The 27,018-nt window shown below is 37.3% G+C and overlaps 4 protein-coding genes across 7 annotated transcripts; 2 read left to right on the top strand and 2 right to left on the bottom strand.

The window, feature by feature from the left end:
• Window positions 1-281: 281 nt before the first annotated feature.
• LOC137720948 (two-component response regulator-like PRR73) lies at window positions 282-5,137 on the top strand. 3 transcript variants are annotated; one of them, XM_068460076.1, is made up of 9 exons: window positions 282-461; window positions 950-1,355; window positions 1,969-2,130; window positions 2,240-2,373; window positions 2,539-2,709; window positions 3,136-3,232; window positions 3,312-3,765; window positions 3,857-4,640; window positions 4,740-5,137. In XM_068460076.1, the coding sequence occupies exons 2-9, from the start codon at window positions 1,064-1,066 to the stop codon at window positions 4,845-4,847; spliced, it is 2,202 nt and encodes a 733-aa protein (XP_068316177.1). In that variant the 5' UTR covers window positions 282-461; window positions 950-1,063; the 3' UTR covers window positions 4,848-5,137. The 3 variants fall into 3 exon arrangements, with proteins under 3 accessions (XP_068316177.1, XP_068316175.1, XP_068316176.1); XM_068460074.1 differs by having other exon boundaries at window positions 282-525; XM_068460075.1 differs by lacking the exon at window positions 282-461 and having other exon boundaries at window positions 533-1,355.
• Window positions 5,138-8,813: 3,676 nt separating this feature from the next.
• On the bottom strand, window positions 8,814-11,016 carry LOC137721325 (elongator complex protein 6-like). 2 transcript variants are annotated; one of them, XM_068460423.1, is made up of 5 exons: window positions 10,740-11,016; window positions 10,475-10,544; window positions 9,882-10,078; window positions 9,640-9,786; window positions 8,814-9,199 (listed from the first exon to the last, which is right to left on the bottom strand). In XM_068460423.1, exons 1-5 carry the CDS (start codon window positions 10,953-10,955, stop codon window positions 9,077-9,079), a joined length of 753 nt encoding a protein of 250 aa, XP_068316524.1. In that variant the 5' UTR covers window positions 10,956-11,016; the 3' UTR covers window positions 8,814-9,076. The 2 variants fall into 2 exon arrangements, with proteins under 2 accessions (XP_068316524.1, XP_068316525.1); XM_068460424.1 differs by having other exon boundaries at window positions 10,020-10,078.
• A 1,774-nt stretch (window positions 11,017-12,790) lies between these two features.
• On the top strand, window positions 12,791-15,871 carry LOC137720886 (probable serine/threonine-protein kinase PBL7). Its single transcript, XM_068460007.1, has 5 exons — window positions 12,791-12,932; window positions 13,594-13,784; window positions 14,254-14,443; window positions 14,667-15,058; window positions 15,285-15,871. The coding sequence occupies exons 1-5, from the start codon at window positions 12,833-12,835 to the stop codon at window positions 15,555-15,557; spliced, it is 1,146 nt and encodes a 381-aa protein (XP_068316108.1). The 5' UTR covers window positions 12,791-12,832; the 3' UTR covers window positions 15,558-15,871.
• An 828-nt stretch (window positions 15,872-16,699) lies between these two features.
• On the bottom strand, window positions 16,700-24,181 carry LOC137720706 (uncharacterized). Its single transcript, XM_068459809.1, has 18 exons — window positions 23,731-24,181; window positions 23,105-23,174; window positions 22,227-22,844; window positions 21,954-22,139; window positions 21,729-21,842; window positions 21,120-21,178; window positions 20,816-20,882; window positions 20,678-20,729; window positions 20,493-20,585; window positions 20,309-20,392; window positions 19,743-20,167; window positions 19,496-19,557; window positions 18,543-18,612; window positions 18,119-18,199; window positions 17,923-18,024; window positions 17,590-17,711; window positions 17,297-17,411; window positions 16,700-17,156 (listed from the first exon to the last, which is right to left on the bottom strand). The coding sequence occupies exons 1-18, from the start codon at window positions 23,784-23,786 to the stop codon at window positions 17,037-17,039; spliced, it is 2,496 nt and encodes an 831-aa protein (XP_068315910.1). The 5' UTR covers window positions 23,787-24,181; the 3' UTR covers window positions 16,700-17,036.
• Between the last annotated feature and the right edge of the window lie 2,837 nt (window positions 24,182-27,018).

The following is a 27,018-nucleotide window of genomic DNA, read 5'->3' as shown; positions in this document are numbered from 1 at the left end:
TCTGTGAAATCGGGAGGGCATTTTGGTCCTCTCACAAGCCGTCTCTTCCGCCGTTGGTGTGCGAACCCGCCAAAATTCGTCTCCAGTTACGTCGACGAATCCAAGCACCCTCAAACCATTTACTCGTCTCAAAACGCGCCACGTGTCACGGCGAGTTCCCCGCATGGCCTACTCCCCCAGTTATCCCTCGTGGCAGGCACATGACGTGGCAGAGTTCCCGACCTCCACTCCGTCCACGTCAGCAAATGGCCTGCATATAATATCTTTATCTCAATTTCAAGACATCCGCCTTTCCCCTGCCTCTTCTGCGCCGCCGTTCCGCGACCGCTGAAGCCCATTTTTTTTCTCCGATGCGTATTTTTCTCTTTTTTCTTTTGTTTTTCAGAAGAGAAAAGCCCTAACGCGCTCTCACTCAGCTCGGAAGCTTGCGACTTTCCAACTCAAAAAATCTGCATTCGGAGGTCTGGATCGAGCTCAAATGCAAAATTTTTTAGTATTTTTTGGCTATTTTCTCTGGATTTAGAGGTAAATTCGACTGCTCTGAAATCGAAATAATAAAATTATTCTTCCAGTTTATTCAATTTTTTCATTTTTATGACAGTTTATTCTGTTAGGTTTAGTTGATGTGAGTGCATTCTGTTGTTAATTTCACTTCAATTTCCTACTCTTTTTGTTTTTATTTTTTATTTTTTTTGTATATCTGTTGAAGCTTAAGGGAGCAAATTTGTTAAATCTTTGGTATGCTTTGTTGCTGAAATGGAAATTGTGTGAGAAAAATAATTTAGTGAATCAATTTTCATGCTAAAGAGAAATAATGGGAAGATTGTTTGAACTTCAAGTAATCTTTGCTCTGGTTAGATATATCAGTGGCGATGGAATGTGCATCGATTTCCTAGACCATGTAATTTACAGTTCTTTTGAATCTGATTGTTTCTTGTTTGGAGAGGAGGCTCGTGGAGCTTCACTCCATTTCAGGTCTTGTTAATGCTTGCATCCTGAAGACACTGGGATGTGCAACGTGATCCTGCTGTCTCTTTGAATCTGGTTGATCGGGAAAGTTGGGATGAATAGCAAAAGTCGTGTAACCAAAGAGCGTGCGGAATTAAATTGCCACATTCGAGATGAGAGCAAGGAAATTAAGGATGGCGCCATGGGAGATGGCCGACAGCTCTCAAAGGAGGAAGATTTTCGGGTTAATGAGGACTTGCAAGGCGTAAATGGTGGGCGGCCAGAACAACAGCTTCAAGGATGGGAGGAGTTCTTATCTGTCAGGTCTCTGAAGGTTCTGCTAGTGGAAAATGATGATGGAACTCGCAATATTCTCCGTGCTTTACTGCAAAATTGTGGCTACGAAGGTTAGTATAATGCAAAATATAAGATCCTATGTGTAGGACTAGGATCAGTTGAAGTGTACTGGTGTAAATATTTGTATGAGCTGATATTTCAAGTGCAGATATTAATGATATGAGATATTTCCCTCATACACAATGTAATGATAGAACATGCTTACGACAGATTTTCTGTTTAAGCATGTTCTATCATATTTTTCGCAGGTTGATATTGTTAACAAAGGATTAAAAAAAGTCATAGTTTCATCCTTGTGGCTGCCTACGCCTATTTTACAGAACTTCTGCAGACTCCGATGCTTAATCTACTAAGGTTGTCAGTAGCTGTGGCATCTACAATCTTAGACAATAAACAATTATGCAGTCTTCAAGCCAAAAGCTTTTCTTATGATGTTAAGGCTGTGACTAAAACATTGTTTAAGATTGTAAACATGGGTTTTGTGACTCTAATTTTCATATGCTTTACAGTTGATAGTTCTTTGAGAAAGCTCACTTTGCGAGAGTTATAGACTGATAGTTTACTTCCAATTTATCTTGAATAATTTAGGAAAATGAGGATTAATTCCTGTTCCTTTAATTGCTTGTATTTTGGTAAAATTAACAGTGGATCCAACCTTTGCAGTAATAGAGGCAGATAATGGTATACGAGCTTGGGAAATCTTAGAAGATCTTACAACTCATGTTGATCTTATTTTGAGTGAGGTTGTCATGCCCAGTTTGTCAGGCATGGATCTCCTGACCAACATAATGGACCACAAAACTCGAAAGAATATTCCTGTAATTAGTAAGTACATTTTTCGCATTTTTACTCAGGCAAACGTAATTCTGATTTACCTATAGTATTTTTTAGCAGGTTGATGCTTTAGCTACTGAACCTTGTGTGTCTTGTGCAGTGATGTCGAGTCAAGATTCTATGAGTACAGTTATTAAGTGTTTATCAAGGGGCGCTGTTGACTTTTTATTGAAGCCTATACGAAAGAATGAGCTTAAAAACCTATGGCGGCATGTTTGGAGGAAATGCCAAAGGGTGAGTCGCTCTACTTATTTCATGTTTTTTTTTTTGTATCATACTATGTCGTGGAACTATTATTTTCAGTTTGGTTTTCATTTCTACATTCAAGCATCAGTGCATCACCAAGGCATGTGCAGAATCTTGATCCTCTGTTTTTGTGTTCATTACTCATCCTTTCAGCAATCTAGTGGTAGTGGAAGTGCAAGTGATATCGGGACTCAAAAATCTACAAAGTCGTCAGGTTTTGAGGAGTCCGACAAGAACACTGGTAGTAATTGTGAGGATAACGTTGCCCTCGGAAACATTAGTCTGACTGACAAGGATGAAGGTGACAATGGAAGTGGCACTGAGGTATAAATTCATCCTGTCTAGTATCTTTCTTGTTCTACGTTTTTAATCGTATATCCTTACTTGGATGGTTTATTCTATCTCCTTTCTCATGTATGTTAGATGTTGATTGGCAAGTATCAGTCAGCTTACTAATTGCCTTCACTTTACTAGTATCATATAAAAGAGTAAACTAGTGTTTGAATTCTTTTTTATTGCACTCGATTTGCATATATGCATGCCTAATGTTTAATCTTGAACATGAGTAAAATTAAACATAATTTAAATCGAAAGGCAAAAAGATCATTTTCAGGAAAAAGTACCTTTTCGTGATGAGGTTGTTTAGCTGCAATTTTCCATGCCACCCAGAACGAAAATTTATCTCCCAAAAGATCTTTCTGGAGAGGTACTGATCAATTTCCAAGCATTAGCTTGGATTTATTCTTTCAGACCAGTCAGGTTGATCCTTCAAGGGATGACACTTTTGGCAATGACGGGGTGCCTGCATTTAAAACTAGCGAGGGTGAAGGGCAAAATGAAGAGCTTGGTAGGCATCTTATTCTAAACGTCTTTTGTTTCCTTGTCTCTCTTTTTTCGGGGTAAATTTTTCTGTTTTTCTCCTTCAGGTGATGTTGTCATGGGCAAAGACTCGGCTATAGGACTTCCTAGAACTTCAGTTTTGCAGCTTGATGAACCAAAAGAAGAAGGGTTAACCAACACGACCGGCACTAATAAAGACAGACTTCCAGAAATGGACTCAAAGAACGATGATGAACAAACAGACAAAGGGCAACCAGAGCTCAACAATGAAAAACCAAATCGGGAATTGAGAAACCAGGCTGTTGATCTAATGGGTGGCATCGGTAACAGTACCACCTTTCCTCAGATGCAATGTATTATGTTTGACGTTCCAAATGGTGTCTTCAAGCTTCCAGAGATAAAAGCTAAGGCCATCCATGACAGTAAAGAAATTCCTTCCCTCGAGCTCAGTTTAATGACGCAGAGAGATGTTCAAGATGCCAGGTGCAGTGGTCATGATCAAAATGTTCTGAGACATTCAAACAATTCAGCCTTCTCAAGGTATGCAGATACTCAGAAATTGAATTAAACTCATCTCTACTGACGTTTACGTCAACTTTTTTAATCTGAAAACATTTTCGGTACTGTTCAGGTACAAGTTTTCTACAAATTCGAAGCAGACCCCATCTGGGAGTATTGGTAGCTATTATCCTCTCGGTAATAGCTCAGGGGGAGCAAATGCAAAATCATTTCAAAATTGTCAATCTAAATCATATGGCACTCCTCTCTACCAGCGTTCCAATGGCTGTAGCAATAACAATGACACAGGGTCCACTACTAACAAGTTCTTTGCCAACGAAGAGATATCGGAGGACAATGCAGGCCCCAGATCAATCGACACTTCCTGTGTCTTCCAACCAGACCACAACAGGATTATGTCTTATAACCAGCCTATAAAACAAGGTCAGGCTGATGCTGCAGTCCATAACACAACTTTATCACAAGAATGGGGAATGAATCAGCACCTGCAAGTGCTGCAGCAGCACCACCATATGCATAACATGCGTCTGGACCAGCACCAGCAGATGCTGAATCACGATGGTTTGTCTCTGAAAAATCTGGCGGCAGCAGCTCCACAGTGCGGGTCATCCAACGTGCAGGGTGCACCAATGGAACCAAATGTTGGCAGTAACAGTTTGCATGGGTGTGCCTTAGAAAGAAACAACAGTATCAACGGTCAGAGTGGGGGTAGCTCTGCCATAAATTCTAGGGGAACTTACATGGAATCTGATAAGCACATAGCTGGAGAAGGAGGAACTATCAGTGCAACTGAAGGTGGTAGCAAAACTGAAATTGATCAAAACCGTCTTGCACAAAGAGAGGCTGCTTTGCATAAATTCCGCCAGAAGAGGAAAGATAGATGCTTCGAGAAGAAGGTAACTCTAGTTGTGTTTTGAGTTTTATCGCGTGTAATGCATTACTTCTATGGTTAATTTTGATCGAGTATTTAACAAAATGATTCTTCACCTCTTCAGGTTAGATACCAGAGCAGGAAAAAACTGGCGGAAGAAAGGCCCCGTGTTCGTGGACAGTTTATTCGAAATGTGGTAAATGAAACCAAAGGCAACGATACAGATAGCTAAGCTTACTCAACTCATTGCTAGTGGTTTTGTCCATGAGAACAGGACTAGCCATGGATACCCGATGAAGCATCTGTTTCGATGATGCAGGATAGGGGCATACGGCATTTGGCATTCAAAATCTACATATCTAGTATGGTTAAAGACTAGATTTACTACAGGGGGACAACAAAAGACACATGGATTTATGTTTATTGATTTTTTACTTGAACAATTTCTTTTGCGATTTTACTGCAGAAGGCAGTAATTCTTGATGGCGTAGCCTAGCCTTCTCCAATACAAACATATGTTTAGAGCGTTGTTAGTCAAAACTTGAATTTACACCATTAGACGATGCTTCGTATTCATACATTCATACAGAACAGAAGATGCTATATGTATATAAGGGCCGAAGAGGGTCAGAAGAAGGAAAAACTGCAGAGATTGCACCTGCATATTGGAGAATCAGATTTCACCCCTTTTGCATACGAACATACACAAAAAATGTCACTTAGCAGTTACAAAATTTACAATATAATATATTGTAGTGTGTGACTGAGGGAGGGAGAGACTAACCGCAGATCATTGCCGGCGCACTGAATTCAATCATTCAGCGGCTAGATAGAGCTATGTAGCCGCTGGACAATGCGAACGCACTTGAACGAAGGAGAAAAAATGAATTTCAGAGAAGCAAAAGCAAATGGCGTGGCCTAACTTCCTCTTAATTAGGGATTCAAACCTTCTGTAGTACCGAAATGCAAGTATCCCAATTAGACCAATCTCCGCCCCCGGCCACCCTCACACGCATCCCTAGCCGCGTCACTTTCTGGTGGCTCAACTCGCTTACAGAAATGGTTCGGCGGCGAACTTCCCTTCCATCAAACAAAAGACTGATTAAAACTTTATCAGCTGCGTAATATACAGTTGGGCAAAAGTCAGCATGAAAAGCACGTTCCTTTTTACTACGGAATTGGATCATATCCGGATCCACTTTGTGGGATCCAGGGATTCCTACATTTTAGTCCCTCATCGTATATCATGCGGTCAGAAATTATTTAATTTTTTTATTTAAAATTAGACATAATAGTATCTGACAAAAACTAATTGCACGATGTACGATAAATGGTTAGAATATGAAGATCCCTAGGATTTCACAAAGTAAATCCGGAGAAAATCCTCTTTCTTTTACTACGCCTTATAATTAGGCAGATTTTTCACGTGTCAAATTTAGGGTTTAGGCCAAAAAGCCAAATGAAGAAAATATATGTTTCGTCCTGACGGATCACGTCATCTAAACTACCTACTCACAAAAAATACCCCGTTGTAGCCTTGCCTTGCATATTGTAGTCTCATCCACTCCTCTAGTGGTTCCTATACCCCTATCTTGGTTGCGGGCGACAATTCCATGAACCTTTTGCTTGGAAGGACTTCTATGAAATAGATACACAATTAATGATTTCGGAGCTCATCCTACATTTAAAACTTGTTTTGTTGCTTTATAATTGGTCATTTACTAGGGCTCGCACGATTAATTATTTATAAAAGAAAAAAGAATTTGTCATTATATGTTATCAAAATTGGCAGCAACGTTTTTTATATCAATCCACGTAGGAATTAACACTTTAGTTAGGATCTTCTTTCATGCCATCAAATTGTGTTACGTGGTATTCCACCTTGGATTTGAGGAACTGTGTACTGTGAAATGGAAGTTATTCTTTGTAAGTGTGGACATGGTGGAAGAAGCATGTCAAGAAAAAAGAAATACAACAATTGCAACCCTATTTTCAAAAACACATCTAAAATTCATAAATCCCATTTTTATTTATGCAATGGAAAATAAATACAACAATTAATATCAATGCATGGAAAACTCTAATTCATTAAAAATTCAAAATCGAGATCAGGCTAATGGTTTGAGTCCAAAACACACTTCTCATGTTTTTTTTTTGGTAAGAAAGTAAAACACATGAATATAGCAGCTTCATGCATTTTTCATGGTTTTACTGCAAGGGAACGAAAATTATATAAAAACTTGATAATTTTTAGTATAATTGGAGTAAAGATCGCTGAGAATATGAATTACTTGTCCAAATATTACCGATTATCTAATCGTCTTGTGGGATATTGGGGTGGTATTGTGAGATATCGGAGTGAACTAAAGTTGTCCATTTAAGGCGTGTTTACATATAGGGAATGTACATGGCGGAGTGGGAGTCGTTCCCCATTCTTCACCATTCATTCGTTTACTAACACTTGGGAATGAAAAATGTGTGTGGGACCCACTTACTAAAGGGAATCACACTCCCCAACCTCCCGGAATTAAATTCTCGACGTTAAGGTGGTAATTGAATTCCCCGAAATGAAGCCTATCAAGAATCCACCTTTTGTACCAATATTACCCCCATAGTTTTTTTCTAATTCCAAAACACTCCTTGTGCTTTTACCTTCCAACTCCTCTGCAACCCCACACCACTCTCTCAATCTTTTGTCTTTCCCAAATCTACCACCATGAACGAACACGGACACAATAACAACCGTACCGACCACGCCTATCACAACCCCTCCTAAAACCACCACAAATATAACAGACACAAATTTAGAGAAAATAAAAAGAAAAAAGCCAGATATCATAGGCGACCTGCTCATAAGCATATATGAGATCTCTAAACTTTGACCCACTCATCAGCTTTCACAAGCACGTTGGATTGAACGGCGTTGCGAACCATGATGGAAGTAACCAAGAAAGCGACGAGGGAGGGCATAGAGGAGAGAGATGGAGGGTTTCAGAAATTGGGGCTAGGGGCGGTGGCTATAGGGTAAGTGGGATGGAGGGCAAGAAAAGGCGGGGATGGGGGAGGGCTATTGCGGTTGGGAAATAAAGTCTTCATGATGAAGGGGTGGTGTGGAGGGCAAGGAAAGGCGGGGATGGGGGAGGGCTATTGCGGTTGGGAAATAAAGTCTTCATGATGAAGGGGTGGTGTGGGGAAGACAGACACAGGGTTTTTGGGGGGGGGGGGAAGGGGGGGAAATGGAAATAACCATCTTCTAACAAAAAGAAACTTCTTTAATTATTTTTTATATAGATAAATTTGGGTATATAAAATTAGTTTGATTATTATTTTATTTTATTTGAACAATAAATTAGTTTGATTAATTAGTATAAAAATAATTTATTTATATAAGGGTAATTTAGTAATCAAGCTAGTTTTAATTCCGATTCCAGTGAATTAGTAAACAACTTATATAGAACCAACATCATTCCTCTCCGATTTCAGACAATTTTATTAAACAACTTCAACAAAACACCACCAAAACTCTACCTGCCAATTTCGCTAAAAAACCATGCAATCACAATTCTGCAAACGAGGTGGATATATTCCAAATTCAACGTCCTTTTAACGTATCTTTAAAATTAAAAGGTAAATCCAAATCACATAACAATTGCATTTGTTTATAAAAAAATATTTTCCACCTGATTATTGTGCCGGTATACGATATAGACCCCATGGAAAAGAAAAAATAAATTAGTTTGATTAATTAGTATAAAAATAATTTTTTATATAAGGGCAATTTAGTAATCAAGCTAGTTTTAATTCTGATTCTAGTGAATTAGTAAACAACTTATATAGAACCAACATCATTCCTCTTCGATTTCAGACAGTTTTAGTAAACGACTTCAACAAAAAATTTATTTACTTCCATCTAATTCTAATTCCTCCTCAATCCAATTACACTCAATCTGATCACGGATTAGTAAACACGCCCTTAGAGTCCATTTAGAGGATTCATTTCAATGACGGTATCCGATATTGACCACATAGAAAAGAAAAAATAAAACGAAATTGTTTCCTATTGTTATCATCGTAATGCAAAGATGATGGGAATGAAACAAATTCATTTGATCCTTGGGATTATTGTGCCTAACTTAACCCTATGACCTAACTATGTCAGTCAAATAGTCATTCAACAACAATGTGATGCAAAACATACGCTCTAATTGTTTACCAAAAGAAAATATGTGCTAATAATCCTCAAATGCTCATTGAGCATGTGCTAATTAACGATGATAAGAGTCGCATTCACAACCCATTTTATTTCGGTTTCAGGGCAGGTCGGGATGAGAATAACAACATTCATGTCGCCACATTAGTACAACCCGTAACGCAGATATACTTTCCACCATCCCAAGGGAGCCCCAATCGCTATATTCACCCACAATTTGAAATTCCTTAACAACGCCGCGTATATGGTCCTCAAGTCTTGCTTCCGGGATAGAAATACTCGACACCATTTTCCTTTACTTTGAATTGGAAATTCGACACCTTGTTTCTCGATCCCTCATGCCCATCATAAATCCCCCTGTTTTTAACTGTCAACTGCAACCAAGTACAACAATCAGGATCATAGCTCATGCATCCGTGCAGCAATGTAGGTATTATCTATAACTATTAGGATGAACCTTTTGTGAAGTAATAGAGACTACAGTCGTAACTGGCAAGTCACAAGCAGCACGGTAGCAAGCAATACAAACGGACATACTTCTCACAATTTTTCAATTTTTAACACCAATTTGTGAAGAGCAAAGAACAAGGATATCAAGAAAAAGGACCATGACACAAAAGCCCCAATCATACATATGAGCATAATATGGTTAACAAAACTAATTAGATTATCTGTTTTCATAACAACCAAAGACCCATAAAGTAAGCTATTAATCACAAATGAGAAGAGGGGACCATACAAGAATGACGTGACAGGATATAATTCCTAGCACTCTCCCTCTGAAGAGAGACATAACATTTGTTCTAGCAAATACCTGCCCGTGCACATCTGAGGCTAACCCAGTGGCCAACGGTTCTGCCCTTATCAGAATGTCCGCTAGATACTCCATCTGTAAAATAAGGGTAGGCTTCGCTGTGCCTGAATAGATATCCTCGTGATTGAGCATGATTAAAGAACAACCCTGAGACAAGAAAAGGACATAAAATAAATAACGGAACAAAAGGAGTGGAAGCATGAAAGGCAGAGAAATTGAGACAGTTGCAAGCACTGCCTTACAGATTCTGATATTAAAGTGTGAGAGTAATGCAGAAAGTCTAGCACAAGATTTGTAGATCCCTTGGCAGCCACCTCCATGAGGGAAATATCGTCAATCATAACGGTGACACAGTTGTTCTCTTGAGCTAAGGCACTTACAGTCTTTTGGATTTTCCCATACAAAGCAATTAGTCCACAATCACTGTTTTTCCCTTCATCTGCATCACAATTGAATGAGATGATTTCTTGTCATGAATTTAATGATACGAAGAAACCCGATAATCCAACAATTTCTGAAACCAATACTAACAACTCTTACACTTTTCTCTTAATGAACAAAGATTTATAAACCGAAATGGAACTACGGTTAACATCAGTCCTGCAGTAAATCCTACATCGCTTCAAATTACAGTGATTACAGCAACCTAAAGAAGATTTATTTATCTGCAGGTCTCTTATATGAGGGATCATTAACTAACTTTGAGCTACTCAGGACATGTAAATCGATAAGGATATGTCGGGGATTTGCATTTGGTGGAAAATTAATTAGTAAATAAGAGTAAGCCGGGCTGAGCCGGTAAACTGAAAGACCAATTCATACCTGATTTTCTCACCTGGGCAGTCCATAAGCATGTCAAGAAAAAAGAATCTATTATTGTCCCTCTGTGCAGCCAAATTGCAACCCTGTTTCAGAAAACACATTCAAAATTTAGAAACCCCATTTTTATTAATGTAATGGAAAATAAATACAACAATTACTAATAAATGTTTAACCAAAGTAAATTAACACAAAAATTAGCAGCTAAACATGAAACTATGAACAATCAATCGAAAGTAAAAGTAACAGTTTAATTCTTTGTAAAGAGAGAGAGCGAGTACGAGTCTTCGGAGGATGCGATCGTAGTGAGAGAAGGGGTGGGCGAAGGCAACAAAAACGACGGCGTTGGAGGTGGAGTGGGGAGACTGAGAGAGAGAGCGCTTGAGAATGTGGTGGAGGACGAAAGCGGCGCTAGTGTCGACGCAGTCTTCGAGGAGCACAACGCGGCGGCTGAGATGCCCTAGCGCTTCGTCCAATAAGCCTCCTCCCGTCTCCATCTTCGTCTTCTTCCTCGCAGTCAGCTTTTAGGGTTTAGGGTTTCTGAACTTCTGATTTCAACGGTTTGTTATGCAGAACTTGATTTCAACGGTTTTGGGCCTGCTACCCACTTCACCCGCGCCTTTTTTTTTTACTATTTTATTATTATTATTTTTTTTTTACTATTTTATTATTATTTTTTTTTTTTTGTTGGGGAAACAGAATTAGAATTGTGATTTTCAACCCACTTTTTAATGTTATTCTAATTGCTCAATCTAATGACGACGAAATTAGAGGGGTGCGTATGAGGTGAGAAATGGTAGATGAAAATTATTTTTCAAAATTAATTATTTATGTAAGTGAATAGTAAGAAAATTAAAAAGAATTATCCAACAAATAGAACTTTCGAACTCAGGCATATAATAATTAAAGATTTGATTATTGAAAAACACCCATCGAATAGCTTGCTTTATGAGTTCAAGCCAAGTGATATGAGACTCACTTTAAAGTGCAAATAGAGAAAAATTGTATGCCAGACTCATAATTACTTCTTAACTTATCTCAATCTCTCTTTACTTACGTTACCACATCAATTGTATCTATCATCCATTCGTTGCTTTACACTGATTCAGTAAGCAAAGTGTTATTGATACTCCAAAAATCTCATTCTACATTCCTCACAAGTGTATTTTTCTTTCCTAGTATAAAAAGTATAAAGTGTAGAACGAGAATTTTGGAATATCAATAACAATTCCCTTCAATAAAAACTACTCAAATTTGCGCTATAGAAATTCAAATCCAAATTCACCTTTTACTAATTCTTAAAGAAATCACCCATAGGTAAATTTAACCCAAGTACTATTCATTTCAAATTACGACATGTTTAAACATAAATTCCTTGAAACGCGGTCAAAGTCACGTTGAAAATGATGTTTTTGAAATTGACATTATTATGCTTTTTTAAAATTTTTGTTCCAAGAAACTGGCCTTATTTTTTATTATTTTTTTAACAAAAAAACTGGCCTTATTTTTAATTTAATAGTATATTACCTTTCATATCCAGCTGTCCATTCTGCTTCTAGTTTTTTTTTCCCCTCAAGTGAAAGCCAAATATTGTATTTAAAAAAGCAAAAAAGTGAAACCCAATTATTTGGTTTTGTATTTAATCATGAGATGTTAACTGTTTAGCTCGTGGGTGAAATTTAAAATGCTACGGGGGGTCAGCCATTTAGTATTAAGATTTAGTAATATATAATTTTTTTTTAAAGTGAGAACTTTTAAATTTGAATTTTGTAAATAACGAGTTTCTAAGAAAAATTACTTTTGCATCAAATGACATGTTTGAAATTTTTTTATCATTTTTTTTAAATGTCATTATTGCTTTATTTGTTTACAAATATACCCTTGAAATAATTAGATGCGAATTTCGTTCAGTTTGTAAACCTTTTTATTTGAAGGGTGTTTTTGTTCAAAACTTTTTGGTGAAGCTCGTGATCCCAAAATAGGGTTCTAACTTTCTAATAGTACAGATATATTGTTGTATATATATAAAAAAAATTGTTACAACGTGAGCATAACTACATTAATTAACGAACGTATTTTCCCGGTGCATCACATCAGAATTACAATTGTTATCTTCGTTAGCTGCCAATTGTCATCATGTTTCGGAGTAAAGTGGTCACTTGAGGCTGAGCTGAGTCAAAGCAAAACAATGGATATACTGAGACTCTGTGGGATGAAATACAAATTCAGAAAAACTACAAGGGCACCCTTGCAAAAAAGGGTTTTCAAGAATTAAAAGTATATAATGGGAATGAACAGGTCTGTGAGAATTTAACCAACTCTGCCTCTCAAGCAACACAAAGGTTAAAAATCGGTAAGAGGTAGAAGAAAAGCCATGAGTTGGTTCCTGTGTTCTGGCAAATTAAGCAGAAAAGCTGCAAAGAAGAAGAAGCTCAAGAATAACAAGCCACAAGATCAGATCTCATCGATTTCAGGTAACATTTCTGGAAATATTCTAAAGACACCATTTTTTCAGAATTTTTTACTGTTTGGAAGATGCTTGAAGATTTGAGCTTTGTGAGCCAATGTGTGCTTTTTTTTACCGCGTTGAGTTACTGTTGATGAATGCAGGAATCCCATTTTTGTAATTGCTTGAATCTTAGTGTATTCGATCCCTTTTGAATATTGGCATTGTCGGGAATAATGTGGGTTTGTTTGTTGTCATGTGGCATTTGGCACTCTGGGTTGGATTTACTTTGGTGTTTAGCATTCACAGTTATTGGGAAAGAGTTACTTTCGATTTTTAACTCTAAAGTTGTGTTCTTTACTGCACTGGGTTTTCTACTGTTGCTAACCATTTTTGTTTAATCAAATCAAAATCATTAGTTTCTGTGTGTTTTTTAGTCAGAGAGATGGCTTAAATGTTTACTTTTGATCAGGAAGAAAAAACGTGGAGAGAGAGAGGGAGAGAGAGTGTGAATTTATGATGAGTTCACTCGATTACGCGTTCATTTTTTCAAAACTCTGAATGATGGTAATTAGTACTAGAAACTTTTTGGATCATTATGCAATCGAAGTTTGGTTTGAATTTTATTACACAGTGAACTGTTTTTGCATTGTTGTTTATTTACCTTTCGCATTTGTTCTTTTACTTAGAACAACTGAAGGCAAATTTGGGACCATCTGTAAAGGAGGCTCCTAAGGATGGAGGCCCCGGTCACATTGCAGCACATACATTTACATTTCGAGAATTGGCAGCAGCAACAAAGAACTTTCGAGCAGATTGTATTTTAGGTGAAGGAGGTTTTGGTCAAGTATATAAAGGGCGCTTGGAGAGCACTAATCAGGTTCTTTCCAAAGCTTTGACGATCAACGACATGAAAAATTAAATTGCCTGTCTTTCCTTTTTACAATTCTTTACGCCTTTCATTTCCCATTCTCAACCTCACCTTAACTGTAAGATTTATTTCTTGCATCGTAAATTTTGATTTGTAAAATTAAACTTTATTTCATATGATGTACTTACATATTATGATTTTTATATGCTTTGATAAAGTAGAGTGTTGCAAAGGATGACCGAAGTAATATTGTTCGGTGAAAGACCGGAAAGGTTTTGAGTGTGGTGCTAAGCCTAATTCTGGGTGGTCTCCAATTTGATAAGATCCAATTCACTTATCACTGCAGATAATAGGGGTGTACTCATGTCTACTGTCATTGATATTTTTCCTTCTGTCCTAGAAGTTCGTTTGTTGTTGTATCTTTGACTTCACATGCTTTGCTTGTGGTAGGAGCTGAACCTTGTTCCTTTTGGTGTAGGTAGTGGCCATAAAGCAACTTGATTCCAATGGGCTTCAAGGGAACAGGGAATTCCTCGTTGAAGTATTAATGTTGAGCCTACTTCACCATCCCAATCTTGTGAACTTAGTAGGCTATTGTGCTGACGGGGATCAGAGGCTTTTGGTATACGAGTACATGCCATTGGGATCTTTGGAAGACCATCTGCACGGTATATACAGCAGTAACAGCACTTGGAAGCCATTATTTCTTTGCTCGAAGTTCATAATTTGATGTTGCAATAGAATGCAAGCTAACACGTTATTACCATGTCATGGCATGTTCAATGTGTCCGTGGTCATATGGTGCCTAAGCACCAATTTTATTTTTCGGTCTAACTTCTATTTGGTATCTTTTAACGTTGTTAATGACTTTTATTTATCGCCATATGCCAGATCTACCGCCAGATGGAAAACATCTTGACTGGAACACGAGAATGAAAATAGCTGCCGGTGCTGCAAAGGGCTTGGAGTATTTGCACGACAAAGCTAGCCCCCCTGTTATTTATCGTGATCTTAAATGCTCAAACATTTTACTTGGTGAAGGATACCATCCTAAGCTATCGGATTTTGGCTTGGCAAAGTTGGGTCCTGTGGGAGATAATACTCATGTTTCCACAAGGGTGATGGGAACCTATGGATATTGTGCCCCTGAATATGCAATGACTGGTCAGCTCACATTGAAATCAGATGTATACAGCTTCGGGGTTGTTCTTCTGGAAATCATTACCGGAAGAAAGGCAATTGACATTTCCAGGGCTGCCGGTGAACAGAATTTGGTCACATGGGTAAGAGAGTTGTGTCTTCTTCTTTGCTTTTGTACATTTTATTTTCTCTGCTAATATGAAAACATATGAAGATTGCTTGGAACACTCAAATGAGTTTCGTATGGGGTTGCAATTAACAACTGCAATATTTTATGAGTGAAATCAACAATAGGAAGGACAAGCTATTTCTTGCTAAATGGCAGTCTCGACTCTTGTGAACTTTCTGCTCATAAACTCTTTGTCGCAGGCCCGTCCCTTGTTTAGAGATCGGAGGAAATTTTGGCAAATTGCTGATCCAATGCTCCAAGGTCAGTATCCGGTGAGGGGAATGTATCAAGCTCTTGCCGTGGCTGCAATGTGTGTCCAGGATCACCCTAATATGCGACCTGCCATAGCGGATGCAGTGACAGCCCTTAATTACCTTGCTTCCCAAAAATATGATCCTGAAGTACGGCAATCACACAGCTCTCACACAGCATCGTCCACTCCTAGGTCTAGGAGGGAACTTTTAAATTCATAAGATAAGTCTTAGTCGACACAGTTCCATCTTCGGAAGCTTGTGATGAGAGCAAGGTTGTTGTCACCAATATAGCCGTCGTGTTTCCCTTCCGTAGTGGGGTTTTAGTTGTGATTCAAAAGTCATTTTGTTTGGAGCTGGGTGGTATTTTTGTTGGCTGTAAATGCAATGTTGCCTGTTTATCGGAATTTCGTTCACTCCGGTAGCTGGTGCGGTGGTCGCTCCCCCGCTTTTCCTGTTTTCCTTTGCTTCCTCCTCCGCCCTTTTCTTTCACTCGCCTTATACAAGATTCTTTGATTTGATGTACAACTGAGCAATAAGAATTTTTTGTCGAAATTGGCCTCCCAATAGAACCATAGAAATGTATCCAAATTATTTGATAATTGTAGCAATGGTCTCCCAACTGAAACGTAATTGGAGGAATGGTCTCTCAACTAAAAATCTTTCACCATTGGTCCTTTACTCATCAAAAGGTGCAACTAAGGTCTTTTTCGTCAAAATGAGCTAGAATTGTATTAAAGTTGAGAGATCATTGTTCCAATTGGGTTTAAGATGAGGGACAATTTTTCCAATTGGGTTAAAGTTAAGAGATCATTGATATAATTTTCTCATTTGGTTTTTAATATTTGCCTTGATTAAGCCTCGCATGAGTGACATGTGATTCATTTTGACTGAAGTTCTGATAGAGTTGACAAAAACATTTTGATGAGTTAAGGAATCAAAGATCATGAATTTCTAATTGAAGGACTATTATTCCAATTAAATCAACGTTAATGCACCATTACTACAATTTCCTCAAATCATTTATAGGAATTTTACAGATTTTGGTGAATGCATTACCTCATCCTGTGCAACTGCATGGTTATTGATTATCACTTCCATTGTCTCCTACGCTCGCTTGGTTTCTGTCCCCTTTTTTTTATTCAACCCCAAGAGCTAAAAAAAAGTGCACGAGAAGAAAAAGAAAATGCGGAAATCACTCTGCCAACATTTTCAGACAATTTTGCCCCTGCTCAAAATTAGTAAACGAACTATTATTAGTCTCATATTACATATTGAACAGTAAGTAGCAAAGAGATAGACTTCGTGTGGTGCTACTTTCACCCAAAAACGTTAATTTTGAGAGAGAGAGAGAGAGAGAGAGAGAGAGCAACATAAGTACATTTATCTGATCAAAAGAGAAAAGAAGAGGAACTGTACGTTTCAAAAAGTCATACAAATACAAGAACGACGAAAATTATACCTATGTAAACCATATATCATCCATATTTTCTACATTTTCTTCTTCCTCCCCTACATTATTATTACCACTACTTAATGAACAATCAAACAATGAATGGATAAAAAATTACATACGAAACTATATCTCCCTGGACCGACGGACACAGAAAAGCATACTACCAAAGCTTTTGCACATTTGAGTAATATACCATCGGGCACCGAATATCTATAGGGATATACCAATAGAGACTTTGGTCTGCTCTATTCTTTATCTTCCGCTTTAACGACATTCGTCTCTTTTACTTCTGCTTCCGCAGTGGGGCTCTGTCCTTCACTGGTAGACTTGCCATCATTTGGCTCCTCACTGTTAGCAGGTTTTCCCTGGTGCATTCAATAGGTGATATTAACCGCAAATAATATGGAAAGATACCGGTGATCTTAGTCAAAAGACCTATTAATCGTATTCTCCTACTGTTTTTGTCACACAAAAGTTAGATGTCAAGGGTACAAGAAGGGCTAACCTTGTTCCGGTCGTGCCAGCCAAGGCCAAATGGTCGACCAAGCAAACTAATCTTTCTAGCAGGAATTTCTTGTGTCAGCTGCTCTTGATTGCTTTGTACTGGTGAAGATGCAGATCTGCAAAACAACCTTTTACTTCAATTTCCACTACCGAAAGCTGAACAACCTTTCATATATCTACGCCACAACTAAAGGAAGGACTAAATCAAGGTAGATACGAACAAAACCAAGAGTGAAAAAAAGGTGATCGAGTAACTTTCAACAATGAATAAAATAAGACTGCAGAGACTGTTACCGTGGAGATTGTGCTTTCACTTGACCAGATTGGTATTGCAAAGTAGCCTCCAACATTGATTCTGCCATAACAGCTCTCTTCTCCATTTCCGTAAGCGCAGCAGTGGCCTCTTCATACTTCTCCTGCAAGAATGTGTTTACAATTTATAAAATAAGAATAAAAAGTATTGACCTGAAAATTTTTCACTCTGCAGTCGGAGAATAGTTTGGTAAAACACTACATGCGTTAAATTAGTAAACTAATCTTATACATGTGGTGGTTCTAAAATCTAACATAACAGTTTTTCATTATTACATAAGAGAACGAGTCAGATATATGGTTTATCTAGGCAACCTGAAGCACTTGAGCAGCATATCTCTGTGCTTCTGCATCTTGCTCAGAAAATCTGCGAGCATCTTCTGTTAGTTTCTGCTCTTGCTCTACTCGCATTAAGACCTGTAAGATAGGAAGCAATCTTTCACTGCTTACAAACCCAGAACCAGTATGGAAAAGACAGAACTCCCAATGACAAAGGACGAGGAGACAAAACCTGGAGCATGACGCTCTCCTGTTCCTGCTTATCCGAAAGGGCTAGGCGAAGCTCAGCAACCTCTTGCTCTAATTGCTCAACCTGATGAAGCGAGAAACTCCATGTGAAATATCTTTACTAGTAACTTTCCAAGTACAAGGACAAATAAATGAGAATTCCACACTAGAAACAAAGATGTGTAGTTGATGCAATAAGCCAGTGAAAGATCTGATCTCAAAGCATATTAGCTACTCATTTAATCATCATAACTAAAATGCTTTGTTGCCCTAATATTAGATGTAGCAAGTAATAAACAAGTTTTGCAGTAACATATCTAAAATTATTCACCAATGAAATGAGGCAGATTCAGAAAAGAAATAAATATATAGAAAACCATCTCTTTCATTAACAAATTAAGCTATGTATAAAAGTTTCTTGGATGTACCCTGGCACTCAGTTGCCGACGATTATCTTGCTTGACCATCTCCATCAATGCTGTCTCCAGCTCCTCAGCTCTGAAAATTTGGGAAAGACCCAGAATATCAGCATTACTTTAGAATAATAATCTGGCTCAATAACAATCACATTTGTTACTAGATTTAATAGTTTTTACTGAAGCATAGTGTGAAAGATTAGAAATGGTCCTAGAAACATTAGTAATGGTCGTCAAACTGTTTAGATATTTGTACTCTTGTGAATGTAGGTGTCAGTTGATGCGTAATTAACATAAAGATTTGGCATAAATCTAAGGAAAATAAAATATTTCAACTTAAGGATTTTATCACTAGTTTAGAAAGCTAGTTTCCTATGTGATATTTCAGGATTCCATGGAATCACACAAAGCTGCTTCATTTAACGGTGGTCGGGATAATGTTGAGAATGATCTGTTAATGGAAGTAAAATTAGCAGGAGGTTCATAGAAGAAAAGTTAAATGTCTAAGCAATCAAGTATGTTCCCAACAAGTTTCTAGCACTTCCAACTAAGGACATTTTCACACAAAAACAACTCCATAGGCTCCTGTTGTTCATAATGAGGGCTTCAATGAATGGTTATAATAGTGTTTGCAGAAACCATCATACGATGGTTGGACTTGAAGACTGCAATGAATGGTCGTAAAGTGTTTGACCCCAAAATCCTAGATGCCCTTGAATGGTCAAGATTAATACCAACTATGAAGTAAATATAAACTATTTTTCTTTTTGAAATTTCTTGGCTTACATTTTTCCTTCCAACCTATCAAAATGAGCTATTTTTTATAAGTATTTAACCAATGCATTGGGGAAATTGAGAGTCACATTGGCATCCAACATATCAAAAAGGAGTATTCTGTTAAGTGAATATAGATTTTACAAGGAAAAAACAAACAAACAAAAACCGCTTAACACCATAATATGAACCTGAGTTCAGCAGATCTTTTATCCTCCAGCAGCTTGCATAATTCAACCTTCAACCATACCACCTGCACGAAGAACCTAATTTAAATCTCAAAGTTTGATTATGAGGAAAATATTTCAACAACCAGCCAAAAAAAAGTTAATACAGATTAAGTGGCAACCCATGGACAGAACAAAATGCACTCCACTACTTTGGCAAACAAAAGAAGATTATAATGAGGGTGTGGTTGCGTTGAAAAGAAATAGCAACCTGTTCTTGAAGATCTGGAACGGAATCTAATTCCCCATTTCCAGTCAGGCTAATAAGAATTTCATCTGCATTAGAGGACCCAGACTCTGAACGAGATAAATCACCATTTGTCTGTGAATTGACCAACCGTTCTGCTTTCTTTGCCTCTATTATCAATGATTTAGGATCTTGCTTAAAATTATAAAGCTTAGATGCCAGACCCTGAGAATCTTTCAAAGCCTGAAGTCCCTTTGATCTTTCATCAATAGCGACAATTACAGCTGGCCGATGTTTATTTCTCAGCTCTTGTAATCTAGTTTCATTTACATTTTGGTAACCCATGCAAGCTGTCAATACCAGTTGACTGCTATCGAATGTAGAGCCAGCCAGTGATTGCAGAAGAGTGACTGCATCTCCAGCATCCTTAGTAGTAACCAGTGCAGGGCCTACACGCAACTGAGCCAAATTAAGTTTCATAAACCAGAGAAGCCTACAGGCCACATGGTACCATATTCATATTGAATATCCATATTATATGCAATCTTTTTCTTTGAAAAAAGGGAAAATAAATCTGTTTTATCCAGTACCATATAACTCCATCAAGGCAAGTGCTGTTCTGAACAGCATCACGCGGTTCCCCTCAAAAAGAAGAACGTCCCAGACCCGAAGAACTGAAGTCAATAGGAAGCAATCATATTAGAGGGTAGGCTATAAGATGTACCTATAAAAGAAAAGTTAGTTTTAATTACAAAGACACATATAAAACCTGACCACTTTCCCATGGAAGCATGTTCATGAAAATGGTAAGGAACCATGGCCCGGTAACCCATGCCACCTGCACTCCCAGGTAACCTAGATGGTTGACTGCAATGTGATTAAAGGTGACATTAAGTGATCACTCAACAAATATATAATACAAAGAGAAGCATCTACTGTGTACATAATAATATACAAACCCAATTTAGGAAATCTCTCATGCACCAACTCCTCAAAAACAAGTTGATCCACCTGGTAAAATACAGACCATCAGTATATTAAATGTCAACCATCTGCAGTTATACAGTAACATGGTTTTCACAATTTCGTTAATGTACCTGAGATTCTATCATTTCCTCAGAGTAATAGCCATCAAAATAATCATCTAAGAGCCCCATTAAAGCCCTGAAAGTTTTGCCAATTTTGTCATTACACAAATCCAAACAAGTGTAATCAGTTCAAATGTAACCATATGCAACAAAAACTTCTAAATTTCAAGGACAATTGTTATTCCTTTCAAAAGAAAACTCTGCTCTCTAATTCTTCAAGCTAAGCCTCCAAAATTAAGTCAAGTAATGACAAACAAAGGTGATTATCCTTTTGGGGAAGTTAATAAACAGCGAATCAAGTTTCAGATCTTACCAAAAGGCATTTTCTTCAGGCATGAGAAGTAGTAATAAGCCAGCAAAAAAATTCATGGCCTGCATGTAGAAGCCCAACAAGCATTAAAGTCAGTTAGAAGTGAAACAAAGAAAATAATTGATAACACTGGTTAAATTTAAACACAAATATTGACGCATTACAATCACTCAAATATTGAAGGGGGTTCAGTTACAGCTCCATCTAAGTCACATCCATAACCCTCGGTAAGATGCAGACTTAATGTAACAAATAATCTTGACATTTAGAAGTTAATATAAGGCTAAGATTCTCTGTGGATCACAAATTAATCCTATAGCCTTTAAGGCCTAAATTGGCCAGATCCTGTATTCATTAAAACTACTCCATTCACAATAAACTTATAAACTTATAGAAACCCATAACCTATTTGTAAGATGTTGTTCATAAATACATAAATCAAACTCATGAGCATTACAGTCTCGGTATAATTGTACAAATAATCCCAAAAGTGTCATTTCACGGAAAAACAAAGTACTATTTTGATCCTCGAATTTCATGGCCAATTACAGTAATGGCAACTTTACAACTTAGCAGTTACCTGAGCATAGAACATGTTCCAGAACCAATTACCTGACAGTACCCAACAGTGGGATTGTGTCGCGCATATGCAGTAAGCAAACGCCTCAAAGCATTTCTACCATCTTCATCAAGAGCAGGGTGACCTGGAAATGTTCGAGGTAGATCCTGGAAATCAGATCATTGCCAATAAGTTAATAACTTTAGTTGATAGTTCTTTTCAAATAAAGGAGCAGCCATACTGAAGACAAAAGTTTTTTATATAAAGTAGTGGACAACCTTTTCAATCTGCCCTTTCCATTTTTCAGGTACAGATACAGGATCTGTTGTTGACAATTTGCTATCACTGTCTGATTCCGAGCTATGTTTTTCCACATCACCACCAGCATTAGTTTCAGAAGCTAGTAGATCCTGGTAATAGTTATCCGCGCGCCGTGCCTTCACACCCACAAAGGCTTGCCAAAGCTGAAAGTTGGAAGTAAGCAATAATCATGTTTACTCATTATAATGAAATTCGCGAAATAAAAAGAGATAAAATAATTAAATATGCACCTCTCCCCTGAGAGCCATTGGCACTCCCCCACGAACAAGAACCTCCAATTCCTCTTTCCAAGGAAATAAAGATTCTGAACCAACTGTGTCAGAAGCAGCACCGGTTGCAGATGTACTCAGACTGTCACTCGAAGGGACATCTTGAACTGGGTCTGACCTCTCCACATCATAGAACTCATCCTCGGAATCCTCCTCAGATGCTCCTTTTGGGGATCTAGCCTCTTGAATAGAAGTAAGTGGCTTCCCAGTTCCTGTGTCCTGCTCATGCTTTGATAAATTGTTCTTCTTCTTCTTTATACGAATACTCATCAGATTCTCAATGGCATGAAGGGATGGTCTAATCTCATTCCATATTTGGATGCCATGAGCTTTTTTGTCATTAGCTGCCAGTTCCTCCTTGTCATTGTCGCTTTTGGTTGGAGAATCAGAACCTGTCTTCTGGTCACTTAAATCATCACCATCAACACCCTTTTCTGAATTGGAGTCTAGTTCTTTTGCTGAGGCTTCGACAAGCGAGTTATCTTGTCCCTTAGATGATCCATCTACTGGCAATTCAGCAGACTCTGCTTGTAGTTCCAGGAAAGACTTCCACCTTTCTGATCTTTCCTCCTCCTCTTCCTGAAAACATATGTATATTAGAGCACAACATAGCTGGAATTTCTGATAAATAATTCACTCATCTAGCCTTCACTGTAAAAAGTGAAAACACTGGCCGAAGGAAGCCAAACACATTCTTTGTTTAGCTTCTCAGAATGTAAGAAACTAAACGAACATAGTTGTAAATTTAATGTTTGTTCTCTTTTCCATGATCATCAATTTTTATCATAAACCAAAACGAAACATGTTAAGATAGAAGAAAACAAAAAAAAGAACAAAACCTTGTAGATACTGGCATATTCTCGGTATCGTTGTACATGCTGAGGCCTCACAGCAAATCCATAAGCATCCCTGTCCAAACACCAATGCCCGTTCATTCGAAATCGCTACCGAAATAGAAATCTTCTTTCACAAACAACAAACATATCTAACCTTAAACATTACAACACCTCCATACTAATCAATCCACAATCATATCCCAATCCAAACAGCCCAATAATGAATAACATCAAATCCAGAGCACGAAAACCAAAATTCCAAGCACGAATCGTGCTCGGGATACCTGTAACCGGCCTCGAGTCTCGATCGCAGACTCGGGCTCGACAATTCTAGTTCCCATAGCACTCGGCATTGCCTCAGATCAGTCTCAATCTAATTATACTACAAATCACACCGCATTTCACACTAAACAATCGAAAATCAACTCCCTCAATGCACATACACAATCAAATAAACACACAAATCCTACCAAATTACACACTAATCAATCCAACGGTCAGGATCTTAATCCCCGAATCAACATATTTCTGCGAATCCAGCGAAAGAAGCAAAATGATGAGGATTACAGAAAACCTAGGAGGGCGCGTGGCGGGAAAGGAGAGGGGTAGCACAGAAGAAGAAGCGTTACCTCTTGTGCTCGTAGGCGCCGAGCGGGTTGAGCGAGACTTTGGCGGCGGATTTCATTTGTATCGGGTCCGGGTGAGCGCAGAGATCGGGTTTCGTTGCCGCGGCTGGGCCTTGATTTTCTGCAACTGAATTTTCAACTCAGCGTCTGTGCGTGGGAGGGAGGCAGTCAGAGAGAAGACTGGGTAGAAGTAGAGTGTGAGTTGGTTGATTGAGCAAGGAAGTTGGAGAGAGAGAGAGGGAGGAGAGAGAGGGAGGGCGGCACATGCAATGAGGGGCGAGATTGCCGTGGCATTATTACATGTGCGCCATGTCTCTTACACGGAATCCGAGATGAGGGAGACGGACTTATTTTCTGCAGAAGCAAGAGTAAATAGAAAGTTCGGTTTTTATTTTACTAAAATGGTTGATTTTGGTAGGCCACGTTCAATATAAATAGACGACATGATAATATTATGAAAATAATACTAATAAACAAAGACAAACAACTAATGAAATACATCTTTGAAAGACGCATGAACTCATGCAGAAAGACTAATATAATATAAATAGATCAATAACACAGTTTGTCTTAGTGCCAAACGTATCAAGAAATTAATATAAAAAATATAAATCGAAATCGTGACGTAAAATGTGAGAGTAAATACTTCCTCATCATGGTTAGAAACTTCTATTAAAAGAGGGAGAATTTTATTAAGGATTTTGGATAATTGGATTCACTTCACATAATTGTTTAAAATGAGTTTTGAAAAATGGTGTTGAACTGTTTACCTAATTTCCTTGATTTTCATAAAAGTTAATGCTAGAAATTAATTGTTTAAAAACAGTTTTGAAAATGGTGTTGAACTGTTTAACCTAATTTCCTTGCTTTTCTTAGAAGGTTAATGGTAGAAATTAAATATGATGTTATTATGCTAGGAAATTGTATAAAGAAATTTGGTTGTTTGCCTTATTTTTCCACGTGTTTTCCTTGTTTCCAAAAATTTGTTTTAGGAAATGGAAATTTTATTAGGATTTTTCGTAGAATTTTAATTATAATGTTATCTTTTATTACCGTCAAATTAGTTGACTTATAGCTCATACCCCATTTGGAATTGTGTTTTTTTTTTTCATAGAAAAGCTGATTTACTTTATAAAGTTTTTAATATTTTTTTCAACTCCCGTTATAACTTTATTTATTTTTAGAAATAACATCATCTACTATTTTCTTATAATTTTTTTCCGTGACAAAAAGTTTAGAGGGAGGGGACTCAGGGCAGGCCACAAATGAGGACTTATAGAGGGAGTTTTAACCCTTTTTTCCACACATACGCTATATCTTAAATCTAAACTCACCACCTCTCTTTTTTCCAACCCAACTCCACCACTTTCTACCTCCATCTTCTATCGCCATCCACTTTCATCGCCTCCACAGTCGCCACCACCATCACATAGAGCTATGAGCGGTGGCAAATTCATAATTTCTTTTCTAACAAGTAAAATAACCTTAAAAGAATTTATCCGCAATTGGTGCGCTCCAAATGAGTAAGCAAAAGCAACCAAGGCGCCAAACATGGAGGCCCACCGTCATCATTCACACTTTATCCGTATGCAATGAGAGTATGCACTTCATTCGTATGCAATGTGGTGGCTTCGAAAATTACACTTGTAATTCAGTTGGTCACAACAGCGTGCTCGTTATTTTCATTCGAGGTTAATTTACCTTACGAATAAATTAGAATAATTTTTTTTTATACAAGTAAAACTGACGAAAGGAAAACTAAATCAAACACCTCGAGTGAAGCGGATAAATATTCTTAATTAGTAACATACAAATTAGAATAGTTTAGACTCTAGAATGACAATGCAATGTTAAAAACTAAAACTAATGTATTTTCACACACACGCCCTCTATCACGTTGGTGGAGATGAGTGGTTTCCTTGCATCACGGTGTAGGTCCAAACCCTATTGGTTCTCTAATCTAACATTTAGTCTGATAAATCTATCGTTTGACCAAAAAATCTATAAGTCATAACCACAAATATTTCAAAGAAAATTTTATATAAGTTAGTTACAAATAAGTATAAGAATGGCTTCACCTTGGAAGCCACCAAATTTTTGTCTAAAAATACTTGAATTTAAACAACAACATTAGATTAGTGGAAATTTAACAAAGGCGAGTGTCATTAATGGATTTTGTAATTTTTTTACTCGAAAAATGTTGGAGATAGACAGTACTTTTATATTATATGTTGTAAAATAAGGAAATTGATGATTGAATTTAATGATTTAAAAAAATAAATTAAATTATCACTTAGCACATTATATAATATATAATATACAAAATATCATGTAAATAGATGATTTATCTAATATTATTCTTTTTTATTTAGTTAACTTGTCATTTAGTAATACGGTCCTCTTCATTTGTAAGTGAGAGATCTTAGGTTTAATTTCCGTTAAAAATGAATTTGAATCACATTATTATTAGCCCAACTTCACCCAATAATTTAGATAACATGGTTTGTAAAAAACTTGGCAAGACTGTGAACTTCTCCTGTCGGCGGGAGGTTTTCGTTAAAAGGACCTTTTTTAAATGCCAAACGTCCCTTATTTTTTATCCGATCCTACTCAAAGATTTTGTGTCGGTAGAAGACAACAAATTTGAGTACCCTTTATGCATGAACCTATGAAATTTGAGACATCGCTTTTTTCTTATGAAGATATTTCTTGTTATGATTTCTTTGCAACTATTCCAAGCAACAACTATACATTATCGACACAAATTTGACAATTAAAATCCGATCAAAACCTTTTCTGTCACTGAATTAGCACTAATTAAATATTATGGTTAAATATTATTTGATACTGCATATGAGCATCTTCATAATTCTCAATTTTGTTCGAATAATTTTATTCGTGAGAACCAACTTGAGTCTTTGACATGTCAAGACTCGTCTGTTAAAAAAAAAAAAAAAGACTGAAAAACTGTGTATTTATTTCCAATAAAGCCTAAAAACGAAATTAAAAATGTATTATGCTTTCAAATGAAGCTAAATTATTCATATTTCCTTTTAATGCAAAATTATTATTTTTTTAATTTCGAGAAGGTTGCTTTTTCCTCCTTTGAAGTTACATGGACCTTTTACGAAAAGATTAACAGTGTTTAAGGCTTAAGATAAGCAACTGTGTCTACGTTATTGGGAGAAAGATAATGGCACCGAGTGGCGGGTCATGCTGCTGCATATGGATATGGGGCTTTGGAATTTCCTCAGTTGATGATTGAGTAAAACTAAACGTGGGAGTTGTAAT

The sequence above is a fragment of the Pyrus communis genome, chromosome 16, assembly GCF_963583255.1.
Source record: "Pyrus communis chromosome 16, drPyrComm1.1, whole genome shotgun sequence".
NCBI classification, from domain to species: domain Eukaryota; kingdom Viridiplantae; phylum Streptophyta; class Magnoliopsida; order Rosales; family Rosaceae; genus Pyrus; species Pyrus communis.
Note: the sequence above shows the minus strand (reverse complement) of the source record. Positions and strands in the feature narration are given on the sequence as shown.

Bases quoted from the DNA above. Each gene is read 5' to 3' on its own strand.
- LOC137720706 (XM_068459809.1), bottom strand. From the start codon at position 23,786: ATGAAATCCGCCGCCAAAGTCTCGCTCAACCCGCTCGGCGCCTACGAG. The intron at 20,586-20,677 runs GTTTGTATATTA...ATCACATTGCAG, and splicing joins TGAGAGATTTCCTAAATTGG to TCAACCATCTAGGTTACCTG. The intron at 19,558-19,742 runs GTTGCTATTTCT...TTCTTCGTGCAG, and splicing joins TTCCAGATCTTCAAGAACAG to GTGGTATGGTTGAAGGTTGA.
- LOC137720886 (XM_068460007.1), top strand. From the start codon at position 12,833: ATGAGTTGGTTCCTGTGTTCTGGCAAATTAAGCAGAAAAGCTGCAAAG. The intron at 12,933-13,593 runs GTAACATTTCTG...TCTTTTACTTAG, and splicing joins TCAGATCTCATCGATTTCAG to AACAACTGAAGGCAAATTTG. The intron at 15,059-15,284 runs GTAAGAGAGTTG...TCTTTGTCGCAG, and splicing joins AACAGAATTTGGTCACATGG to GCCCGTCCCTTGTTTAGAGA.
- LOC137721325 (XM_068460423.1), bottom strand. From the start codon at position 10,955: ATGGAGACGGGAGGAGGCTTATTGGACGAAGCGCTAGGGCATCTCAGC. The intron at 10,545-10,739 runs GTACTCGCTCTC...TTTCTGAAACAG, and splicing joins ATCGCATCCTCCGAAGACTC to GGTTGCAATTTGGCTGCACA. The intron at 9,787-9,881 runs GTAAGGCAGTGC...TTCTTGTCTCAG, and splicing joins ACACTTTAATATCAGAATCT to GGTTGTTCTTTAATCATGCT.
- LOC137720948 (XM_068460076.1), top strand. From the start codon at position 1,064: ATGAATAGCAAAAGTCGTGTAACCAAAGAGCGTGCGGAATTAAATTGC. The intron at 3,233-3,311 runs GTAGGCATCTTA...TTTCTCCTTCAG, and splicing joins AGGGCAAAATGAAGAGCTTG to GTGATGTTGTCATGGGCAAA. The intron at 4,641-4,739 runs GTAACTCTAGTT...TCACCTCTTCAG, and splicing joins ATAGATGCTTCGAGAAGAAG to GTTAGATACCAGAGCAGGAA.